This window comes from Leucopleurus acutus, assembly GCF_964270905.1.
Source record: "Leucopleurus acutus genome assembly, chromosome: 2".
In the NCBI taxonomy this organism is placed as follows: domain Eukaryota; kingdom Metazoa; phylum Chordata; class Mammalia; order Artiodactyla; family Delphinidae; genus Leucopleurus; species Leucopleurus acutus.
The window spans coordinates 170,944,698-170,956,731 of record NC_139143.1 but is presented as its reverse complement, the minus strand read 5'-3'; the positions used below and the strand labels follow the sequence as shown (position 1 = coordinate 170,956,731).

At 37.5% G+C, this 12,034-nt stretch overlaps 1 protein-coding gene across 29 annotated transcripts in view; it reads left to right on the top strand.

Annotated features, from left to right (window-relative positions):
* The window catches only part of EPB41 (erythrocyte membrane protein band 4.1), a 209,963-nt gene that overhangs the window by 123,324 nt on the left and 74,605 nt on the right, over nt 1-12,034 (top strand). For all 29 annotated transcript variants that reach the window (XM_082863791.1, XM_082863807.1, XM_082863792.1 and 26 more), the window contains exon 11: nt 2,146-2,318. In XM_082863791.1, coding sequence (XP_082719917.1) covers nt 2,146-2,318 — 173 coding nt within the window. The remainder of the gene's footprint in view (nt 1-2,145; nt 2,319-12,034) is intronic.

The window sequence follows — 12,034 nt, the reverse complement described above, 5'->3', positions numbered from 1 at the left end:
CTCTGTGATTGCCCTAACTGGAGCTAAAACCAGTCCTGTCAGGAAGAGGTACCCTGACTTAGCTCCACATGGAATTTCTCTAAGGAGTGCTTAACTACCTTCTGTGGGGCTCTTATACTAGAAGGTTAAAGACGTGAAGCTGATGGTTATTTTGGTTCTAATCAACCCCAGAAAGGGAGCACAGAGAACTATCTTTGCAGCACAGTTGTATCAGATAAACAGAAGACAGAAGAAAGTTTCATCTCCTTTGCTTTTCAAGAGGACATGTAATTAACCCCTTGTGTTCATTTACCAAGCATTTTCTGTGTGCTTACCCTCTGTATAGGCACTGTACTAGGCATTGGGAATATATCACTAGATAGTTCTAGCCCTGTCCTGATGGAACATAACATCTAGCAGACAAATAATTACTTCTGTTGAAAGGAGAGCCAGCTAGTTGTCAGTTTGCCTTTTTAAGAAAATATCTTTATTATAGAAAATTGCATGTATAGCACAATGAAGAGAATAGTATAATGAACTCCTCTGGTCCCAAACTGCACCTGCAACAATGATCACCCCAAGGTCAATCTTGCTTTATCTATATCCCCACTCGCTCCTTCCTACTACTTCGCAGATTATTTTGAAGCAAATCCCAGACTTCATGCCATGTTGTTCATAAATAAACTTGACTCTTTATGAATGGCTCTCAAGAGAGAGAACCACGATAACTTCTTCTTCTATTTGTAATTTCGTATCATACTTAGCACTAAAGAACACTGGACAGAAAGACAAGTCAGGGAAAATAACATTTCAGTTCTCATTTCAAATAAAACATGAGGCTACACCTTATATTTGATTAAAGAATCTTAATTATTGGCATTAAGATATTTCTTTATGTTTTCATCATCTTCTTTAAAACCAAGAAAATAGAGTTTTAAAAGAGGGTGAGGAAGAGTAAAAAGAGGTTTTTTTCCCTTTTCTTTTAATTGAAGTATAGTTGATTTACAATGTGTTTGTTTCAGGTGTACACCGACGTGATTCAGTTATACATATATATTTTTTCAGATTCTTTTCCCTTATAAGTGATTACAAAATATTGAGTATAGTTCCCTGTACTATATAATAGGTCCTTGTTGTTATCTGTTTTATATACAGCAGTGTGTATATGTTAATCTCAAACTCCTAACTTTTCCCTCCCCCCAAAAAAAGAGTTATTTTGAATGTTTAATATCTATGGTATAGGTTTCAGCTGCAGCCAATGCATTTACTTGTAGGATAGCATATTTAAATCCATTGCATCAAAATAAGAGGATATGTTACATGTAATTCTTCATTACATAAAAGAAGGCATTTGCTGAATTAAACTACCCCAAAGAGAAAAAAATACTCTCTTTTTGGTAGTATTTGATGTAGCAATTTATGCATTTATTCAGCAAATATTTATTGAATGCCAGATTCATGCCAGGCACTATGCCCGAAGTGAAAACACAAAATGAATAAGTCATAGTCTTTATTCTTTACCCAAAGAGAGCTCACAGTCTCATAGTGGAGACCAGCACATAAACAGATTGTTTCAATTCAGTGTAGTAAATGCCATGACAAAAGAGAGCACAGGGTACTGCTTAGAAAGAAGATGGGGTTCCTAACTGAGTTGAAAATACACCAAATATCCTATTAAATAGGATTTAATAGGCATTGAATACCAGGCATTGAGTTTGGAGTGCATTTGACAAAATTATTATTCTAGGAGAGGGGAAAAGAGCTCTGGGCTTGAATTCTATGACTGCCCAACTTCTTAACAGCTATGACCTTAAGCAAGTAACCTTCTTTGAGGTTCAGTTTCTTTTATCTATAAAATGATGAAAATATTACAGGGGTATAGTGAAAATAGTACAGTGCTATAAAAGCATTTTGAAAACCATAAGACCCTACCTATAGAGGTATAAGATTATATCATTAATATAAGCCACAAATAAATTATACATATTGTTTTGAGAAATGACAGAATTAAAATAATGATTGCTTGATTGGAAATTTGTCTTAGTAACTATAAGGAAGCTGTGAGAATTGTGAAACTTTTTAATACTTGATTTTGTCTTTAATCTCGCAACCTCATTAGAGTGAGATGATGTATATAATATATGATTATCATGTTTTTCCCCCCAGACTGACATCTACAGACACCATTCCTAAAAGCAAATTTCTTGCCCTGGGATCCAAATTTCGATACAGTGGCCGAACTCAGGCTCAGACCAGGCAAGCTAGTGCTCTGATTGACAGGCCTGCCCCACACTTTGAGCGTACAGCAAGCAAACGGGCATCCCGAAGCCTTGATGGAGGTTTGTATTGAATATTAATGATTTCTTGTTATCCTAACTCTTTAGAGAGAGATAAAGGAAGAATGGTTATCAGATGTGGTCGGGTACATTCAAACTAAGTGCAGTTATCTATAAGAGAATCAAATTAAAGAGTCTCAGTGATAAAACGAAATGGATCTCACTAATTGTCGAATTTAGTGGAATCATCTTAAGAAAAGGAGAACAGAGGTTCAGAGAGAGTAGTAACTAGATCAAGGTCCCACTGCTGGGAAGTGATGGATTGAACACCACTAGAATTGGAATTAGAATTCAGAATCTCTACCACAGGGTGACACCTAATGTAGTATACTGAACTAAACCCCTCTTGAACATTTTTAAATAGTTATTTTTCAAGTAGAAAAGAGGGAAGGGGTCTGCCTCACTAGCGCAATCACTGAAAAAGTTTAGGTCATTTGTCATGTGTCAATTATAGACCAAAAAAACAATCCTATTACTGGAGTGTCCAAATTTTGTTTAAATAAAAGAGGGAGGAAATAAATAAGTTTCATAATTGTATATACTGACAGAAGATCTGTTTCAGTTTTTCTAAGTTTAGTCTCAAGGATTTGAGAGCATTAGCATTACTGAAATGAAGTAAAAAGCCACAATCAGTTCTTTTTTTTTTTTGGCCCTGCCACGTGGCTTGCAGGATCTTAGTTCCCCTACCGGGGATTGAACCCGGGCGCCAGCAGTGAAAGCACCGAGTCCTAACCACTGGATCACCAGGGGATTCCCAAGCCATATTCAGTTCTTTATGCAGCTAGAAAGAGGTGGCAAATAAATAGAAGTTCGGAAGGCAGTAACCAAAATAGAGTATTGCTGATTGCAGCTCTATACTATCTATTGTAAAAGCAAGGTGCATGTTACAGTAGTTACAGGCTTCGGTTCTGGAGTCGGACCTGGTTCCAATCTCAACCACTGCATTTATGATCTGTCTTCTTGGGTGAGTTACTTACTCGGTGTCTCAGTTTTCTCATTCATAAAATGGGTATGATGATAATATAATATTACCTCAAAGAATTTTCATGAGAAAATAAATGAGATGATATGCTTGGCACAATGTCTGGCACTTAATGTGACCCCAGAATATTAGCTGTCATTAAAATATTGTTAATATTCTGGCCGCAGCATTATTATTTTGTTTTGTATCATCCAGAACTATGCTGCCGTATTCTGGTTTGTTGCATTATGGGAGCATATATCAGAAATACCTAGCTCACTTTAAAGGGATAAGGAATGGGTCAGCCACACTTGGAAAAGAAATCACCTAAGCAGTAGAACTTTTGTGCTTCCATACCACGAGTCATGTTTCTTTCTTTCTGATGTTTCTCTACAAGGCAGATTGTAGGCTTTGTTTATTTACTCTTCATCACAACACTAGGAACTAAGCTCAGAGATTAAATAACTTTTCTTAAGATATGATAGCTGGTGGATTGGAGTATAGGTTGGTTTAACTCCAAAATCCATGTTCTTCCAGATCCATACTTATTTACTGATTTGTTCAACTAATTTAAACTTCTGTGTGTCAGGTATTTTTCTAGTTATTGGGGATACAGCTGTGAACATACAGACATGGTTCTGCCCTCATGGGGCTTACATTCTATGGGTAGAAACAGAAACAAAATGAAACAAGTTCAGATAGTGATAAGTGCTATAAAGAAAATAAAACAGTAATGGGATGGAGAGTGTCTGTGGATGGGGAGATTGGGGAGCTGTTTCAAATTGAGTGGTCCACTCTAAATTTAGAAGGTTTCTCTGAGGAGCTTCATTTGAACTGAAACCTGAATTATGAGAAGGAGCCAGCCATCCCCAAATCTGGGGGGATAAACATTCTTGAAAAGGGAGTATCAAGTACAAAGACCTGTAGGTAGATGTGAGTTTGGCATGTGTCTAGATCAGTGCTGTCCCATAGAACTTTCCATGCTGATGAAAATCTTCTATTTTGTGATGTCCAGTTTGGTAGCCAGTAGCCATATGTGGCCATATGAACTTGAAATGTGACTGTGAAACTGAGGAACTCAATTTTAACTAAACCTAAATACTCACACATGGCTAGTACAAAGATCTACTCCACTACAGGGGTAGTAAAGCAGAAGCTTGGTGAAGTCTGTTGCAGGATCTGAGTGAGAGATGACAACAGCTTGGACTTGAGTATTGGCGTTAAAGACAGTGAAAACCGGTCAGGGATACAATTCAGAAGTAGCGCTGACAGAATTACTGGTAAATTAAGTGTTGGAGATGGTAAGGAAAAGAAAATCAAGGTTTATTCCTAGGCTTGATCATTTACTACAATGGGAAAGTCTGAGAGAGGAGCAGAGTTTGGGGATGTAGGAAATCAAGACTTCTCTTTTGGACATGTTAAGTTTGAGGTATGATCACTCAATCCTCATATCTGCCATATTCATGTAACAACCTCAGGCATCGCTTTCTTGTCCGGTAAATCACCCTACCTCCAGTTTATCTTTGTTTTGGGGAGTTATTATTCTTATTATTTTATCCCCATTTTTCAGTGAGAAAACTAAGGCTGGAAAGTGTAAGCAATCTGTTCAAGATCTCACAGCTAGTAAATTCCAAAGCTTGAACAAAAACTCACGTCTGTCTGATACCATATGGCTTCTTCCGCTAAATGAAATTTCATTGTTATATAGATACTATGCCTGATGTATCTTTTCTTTCTAATAGCAAAAATAACCAACAATTCAAGGGTTAGTGAGCTTTGGTACTTTGAACAAATTAGAAATTATTTATTTATTTTCTAACATCTTTATTGGAGTATAACTGCTTCACAATGGTGTGTTAGTTTCTGCTGTATAACAAAGTGAATCAGCTATACATATACATATATCCCCGTATCTCCTCCCTCTTGCGTCTCCTCCCCACCCTCCCTAATGCACACCTCTAGGTGGTCACACAGCACCGAGCTGATCTCCCTGTGCTATGTGGCTGCTTCCCACTAGCTAGCTATTTTACATTTGGTAGTGTATATTTGTCCATGCTACTCCCTCACTTCATCCCAGCTTACCCTTCCCCCGCCCCATGTCCTCAAGTCCATTCTTTACATCTCTGTCTTTATTCCTGTCCTACCCCTATGTTCTTCAGAACTATTTTTTCTTTTTTAGATACCATATATATGTGTTAGCATACGGTATTTGTTTTTCTCTTTCTGACTTACTTCACTCTGTATGACAGACTCTAGGTCCATCCACCTCACTACAAATAACTCAATTTCATTTCTTTTTATGGCTGAGGAAAGCTTTACTTATAAAGATGCTTCTGTTACTTGTAGAAATAACATGTTGACTGTCTCTATTTTTCTAGCTGTAGAAACCTCACAGTTCAATTCAAGATTTTTTTTTTTTTTTTGCGGTATGCGGGCCTCTCACTGTTGTGGCCTCTCCCGCTGCGGGGCACAGGCTCCGGATGCGCAGGCTCAGCGGCCATGGCTCACGGGCCCAGCCGCTCCGCGGCATGTGGGATCTTCCCGGACCGGGGCACGAACCCGTGTCCCCTGCATCGGCAGGCGGTCTCTCAACCACTGCGCCACCAGGGAAGCCCTCAATTCAAGATTTTAAAAAACCTTGATGTCTCTGTCTAATTGACTAATATTGGCCAGTTATATTAAATTATACACTGTGTTCCTGGCGGGAAATCTCCAAAAATTTGTCTTCAAATGTTGTAGCAATGTTTGAGTTTCCAAAACTAAAGCATGTAAAACAATTCTAAAGGAAGACAGTCAGAGCTTTGGTGGCTTTACCGTTACTATCACAGAGTTTTGGGAGCTTAGAAAAAGGTTTTGTTTTTTTCTTTTTTTTAAGGTTTGTGGCAACCCTTCGTGGAGCTAGTCTATTGGCGCCATTTTCCCAACAGCATTTGCTTACTTAGTGTCTGTGTCACATTTTTTTAAAAATTTAATTTAATTTATTTTTTTATACAGTAGGTCCTTATTAGTCATCAATTTTATACACATCGGTGTACACATGTCAATCCCAATTGCCGAATTCATCCCACCACGACCCCCACCCCCCCGCACCTTTCCCCCCTTGGTGTCCATACGTTTGTTCTCTACATCTGTGTCTCTATTTCTGCCCTGCAAACCGGTTCATCTGTACCATTTTTCTAGGTTCTACATATATGCATTAATATACGATATTTGTTTTTCTCCTTCTGACTTACTTCACTCTGTATGACAGTCTCTAGATCCATCCATGTCTCTACAAATAACCCAATTTCATTCCTTTTTGTGGCTGAGTAATATTCCATTGTATATATGTACCACATCTTCTTTTTTTTTTTGTGGTACACGGTCCTCTCACTGTTGTGGCCTCTCCCGTTGTGGAGCACAGGCTCAGCGGCCATGGCTCACAGGCCCAGCCGCTCCGTGGCTGTGGGATCTTCCCAGACCGGGGCATGAACCCATGTCCCTTGCATCGGCAGGTGGACTCTCAACCACTGCGCCACCAGGGAAGCCCCTACCACATCTTCTTCATCCATTCGTCTGTCAATGGGAATTTAGGTTGCTTCCATGACCTGGCGATTGTAAATAGTGCTGCAGTGAACATTGGGGTGCATGTGTCTTTTTGAATTATGGTTTTCTCTGGGTATATGCCCAGTAGTGGGATTTCTGGATCATATGGTAATTCTATTTTTAGTTCTTTAAGGAACCTCCATAGTGGCTGTATCAATTTACATTCCCACCAACAGTGCAAGAGGGTTCCCTTTTTTCTACACTCTCTCCAGCATTTGTTGTTTGTAGATTTTCTGATGATGCCCATTCTAACTGGTGTGAGGTGATACCTCACTGTAGTTTTGATTTGTATTTCTCTAATAATTAGAGATGTTGAGCAGCTTTTCATGTGCTTCTTGGCCATCTGTATGTCTTCTTTGGAGAAATGTCTATTTAGGTCTTCTGCCCATTTTTGGATTGGGTTGTTTGTTTTTTTAATATTGAGCTGCATGAGCTGTTTATATATTTTGGAGATTAATCCTTTGTTGATTCGTTTGCAAATATTTTCTCCTATTCTGAGGGCTGTCTTTTCGTCTTGTTTATGGTTTCCTTTGCTGTGCAAAAGCTTTTAAGTTTCATTATGTCCCATTTGTTTATTTTTGTTTTTATTTCCATTACTCTAGGAGGTGGATCAAAAACGACCTTGCTGTGATTTATGTCAGAGAGTGTTCTTCCTATGTTTTCCTCTAAGAGTTTTATAGTGCCCGGTCTTACATTTAGGTCTCTAATTAATCCATTTTGAGTTTCTCTTTGTGTATGGTGTTAGGGAGTGTTCTAATTTCATTCTTTTACATGTAGCTGTCCAGTTTTTCCAGCACCACTTATTGAAGAGACTGTCTTTTCTCCACTGTATAGCCTTGCCTCCTTTGTCATAGATTAGTTGACCATAGGTGCATGGGTTTATCTCTGGACTTTCTATCCTATTCCATTGATCTGTGTTTCTGTTTTTATGCCAGTACTGTATTGTCTTGATTACTGTAGCTTTATAGTATAGTCTGAAGTGAGGGAGTCTGATTCCTCCAGCTTCGTTTTTTCCCCTCAAGACTGCTTGGGCTATTTGGGGTCTTTTGTGTCTCCATACAAATTTTAAGATTTTTTGTTCTAGTTCCATAAAAAATGCTATTGGTAATTTGATAGGGATTGCATTGAATCTGTAGAGTGCTTTGGGTAGTATACTCATTTTCACAATATTGATTCTTCCAATCCAAGAACGTGGTATATCTCTCCATCTGTTGGTATCATCTTTAATTTCTTTCATCAGTGTCTTATAGTTTTCTGCATACAGGTCTTTTGCCTCCCTAGGTAGGTTTATTCCTAGGTATTTTATTCATTTTGTTGCAATGGTAAATGGGAGTGTTTCCTTAATTTCTCTTTCAGATTTTTCAACATTAGTGTATAGGAATGCAGGAGATTTCTGTGCATTAATTTTGCATCCTGCAACTTTACCAAATTCATTGATTAGCTCTAGTAGTCTTCTGCTGGCATCTTTAGGATTCTCTATGTATAGTATCATGTCATCTGCAAACAGTGACAGTTTGACTTCTTCTCTTCCAATCTGTATTCCTTTTATTTCTCTTTCTTCTCTGATTGCCGTGGCTAGGACCTCCAAAACTATGTTGAATAATAGTGGCGAGAGTGGACATCCTTGTCTTGTTCCTGATCTTAAAGGAAATGCTTTCAGTTTTTCACCATTGAGAATGATATTTGCTGTGGGTTTGTTGTATATGGCCTTTATTATGTTGAGGTAGGTTCCCTTTATGCCCACTTTCTGGAGAGTTTTTTATCATAAATGGGTGTGGAATTTTGTCCAAAGCTTTTTCTGCATCTATTGAGATGACCATATGGTTTTTATTTTTCAGTTTGTTACTATGGTGTATCACATTGATTGATTTGCATATAGAATCCTTGCATCCCTGAGATAAATCCTACTTGATCATGGTGTGTGATTCTTTTAATGTGTTGTTGGATTCTGTTTGCTAGTATTTTGTTGAGGATTTTTGCATTTATATTCATCAGTGATATCGGTCTGTAATTTTCTTTTTTTGTAGTATCTTTGGTTTTGGTATTAGGGTGATAGTGGCCTCATAGAATGAGTTTGGGAGTGTTCCTCCACAATTTTTTGGAAGAGTCTGAGAAGGATGGGTGGTAGCTCTTCTCTAAATGTTTGATAGATTTCACCTGTGAAGCTATCTGGTCCTGGACTTTTGTTTGTTGGAAGATTTTAAATCACAGTTTCAATTTCATTACTTGTGATTGGTCTGTTCATATTTTCTATTTCTTCCTGGTTCAGTCTGGGAAGGTTATGCCTTTCTAAGAATTTGTCCATTTCTTCCAGGTTGTCCATTTTATTGGCATAGAGTTGCTTGTAGTAGTCTCTTAGGATGCTTTGTATTTCTGCGGTGTCTGTTGTAACTTCTCCTTTTTCACTTCTGATTTTATTGATTTGAGTCTTCTCCCTCTTTTTCTTGATGAGTCTGGCTAATGGTTTATCAATTTTGTTTATCTTCTCCAAGAAGCAGCTTTTAGTTTTATTGATCTTTGCTATTGTTTTCTTTGTTTCTATTTCATTTGTTTCTGCTCTGTTCTTTATGATTTCTTTCCTTCTGCTATCTTTGGGTTTTGTTTGTTCTTCTTTCTCTAGTTCCTTCAGGTGTAAGGTTAGATTATTTATTTGAGTTGTTTCTTGAGGTAGGCTTGTATAGCTATAAACTTCCTACTTAGAACTGCTTTTGCCGCATCCCATAGGTTTTGGATCGTCGTGTTTTCATTGTCATTTGTCTCTAGGAATTTTTTGATTTCCTCTTTGATTTCTTCAGTGATCTCTTGGTTATTTAGCAAAGTATTGTTTAGCCTCAATGTGTTTGTGTTATTTACGTTTTTTTCCCAGTAATTCATTTCTAATCTCACAGCATTGTGGTCAGAAAAGATGCTTGATATGATTTCAATTTTCTTAAATTTACTGAGGCTTGATTTGTGACCCAAGATGTGGTCTATCCTGGAGAATGTTCCGTGCACACCTGAGAAGAAAGTGTAATCTGTTTTTGGATGGAATGTCCTATAAATATCAATTAAATCTATCTGGTCTATTGTATCATTTAAAACTTCTGTTTCCCTATTGATTTTCATTTTGGATGATCTGTCTATTGGTGTAAGTGAGGTGTTTAAGTCCCCCACTATTATTGTGTTACTGTCGATTTCCTCTTTTATAGCTGTTAGCAGTTGCCTTTTGTATTGAGGTGCTCCTATGTTGGGTGCATATATATTTATAATTGTTATATCTTCTTGGATTGATCCCCTGATCATTATGTAGTGTCCTTCCTTGTCTCTTGTAACATTCTTTATTTTAAAGTCTATTTTATCTGATATGAGCATTGCTACTCCAGCTTTCTTTTGATTTCCATTTGCATGGAATATCTTTATCCATCCCCTCACTTTCAGTCTGAATGTGTCCCTCGGTCTGAAGTGGGTCTCTTATAGACAGCATATATATGGGTCTTGTGTTTGTATCCATTCAGCAAGCCTGTGTCTTTTGGTTAGAGCATTTAATCCATTCATGTTTAAGGTAATTATCGATATGTATGTTCCTATGACCATTTTCTTAATTGTTTTGGGTTTGTTTTTGTAGATCGTTTTCTTCTCTCGTGTTTCCCACTTAGAGAGGTTCCTTTAGTATTTGTTGTAGAGCTGGTTTGGTGGTGCTGAATTCTCTTAGCTTTTGCTTGTCTGTAAAGCATTTGATTTCTCCATCGAATCTGAATGAGATCCTTGCCAGGTAGAGTAATCTTGGTTGTAGTTTCTTCCCTTTCATCACTTTAAGTATATCATGCCACTCCCTTCTGGCTTGTAGAGTTTCTGTTGAGAAATCAGCTGTTAACCGTATGGGAGTTCCTGTGTATGCTATTTGTCGTTTTTCCCCTGCTGCTTTTAATAATTTTTCTTTGTCTTTAATATTTGCCAATTTGATTACTGTGTGTCTCGGTGTGTTTCTCCTTGGGTTTATCCTGTATGGGACTCTCTGCACTTCCTGGACTTGGGTGGCTATTTCCTTTCCCAAGTTAGGGACGTTTTCAACTATAATCTCTTGAAATATTTCCTGGTACTTTCTCTCTCTTCTCCTTCTGGGACCCCTATAATGTGAATATTGTTGCATTTAATGTTGTCCCAGAGGTCTCTTAGGCTGTCTTCATTTCTTTTCATTCTTTTTTCTTTATTCTGTTCCACAGCAGTGAATTCCACCATTCTTTCTTCCAGGTCATTTATGTGTTCTTCTGCCTCAGTTATTCTGCTATTGATTCCTTCTAGTGTAGTGTTCTTTTCAGTTATTGTATTGTTCATCTCTGTTTGTTTGTTCTTTAATTCTTCTAGGTCTTTGTTAAACGTTTCTTGCATCTTCTCGATCTTTGCCTCCATTCTTTTTCCAAGGTCCTGGATCATGTTCACTATCATTCTTCTGAATTCTTTTTCTGGAATGTTGCCTATCTCCACTTCATTTAGTTGTTTCTCTGGGGTTTTATCTTGTTCCTTCATCTGGAACATAGCCCTCTGCCTTTTCATCTTGTCTATCTTTCTGTGAATGTGGTTTTTCTTCCACAGGCTGCAGGATTGTAGTTCTTCTTGCTCCTGCTGTCTGCCCTGTCAGAAAAAGAATTTTGAAATAACTTATTCCAGCCATCTTATTTTATAGAAGTAGAGTGTGAAGCTTAAAAAAGTAATTTGTCCAAAGTTTACCTAGTTTGGTTCTGCAAATTTAAGACAGAATTCACATTTTCTGATATCCAGATCAATCCCTGTTTCCTTGATTTATTCCATGATGCCTTCTTCCTATCTCTACAGTTTGAAAACTTTTTAAAGATGCATGATCTTAAGTGGTGTTGGTCTTGATAATTACCACAGTACTTGCTGCATTGTAAGTGCTTAACAAATAAATTTTGAAAATAAGATGATTATTTTTCTTACTTAGTTGAATGTGAGCACAATTTTTATGTTCCACACTTTCTATGTGATATTTTAAGTGCATTAGAATTTCCTGTTACAACTCTTGTCCCTCTGTTTAATTTCTCTGCTCGGAAGAAAAGTACTTAAAAAAAAAAATCTTCACTCAAATCCTGATGACTAATGAAGCTGAGTACCTTTCCATAGTTTATAGGCTATTTGCATATAATTATTTCTGAAGTGCCTATTTGGATCTTTTGCT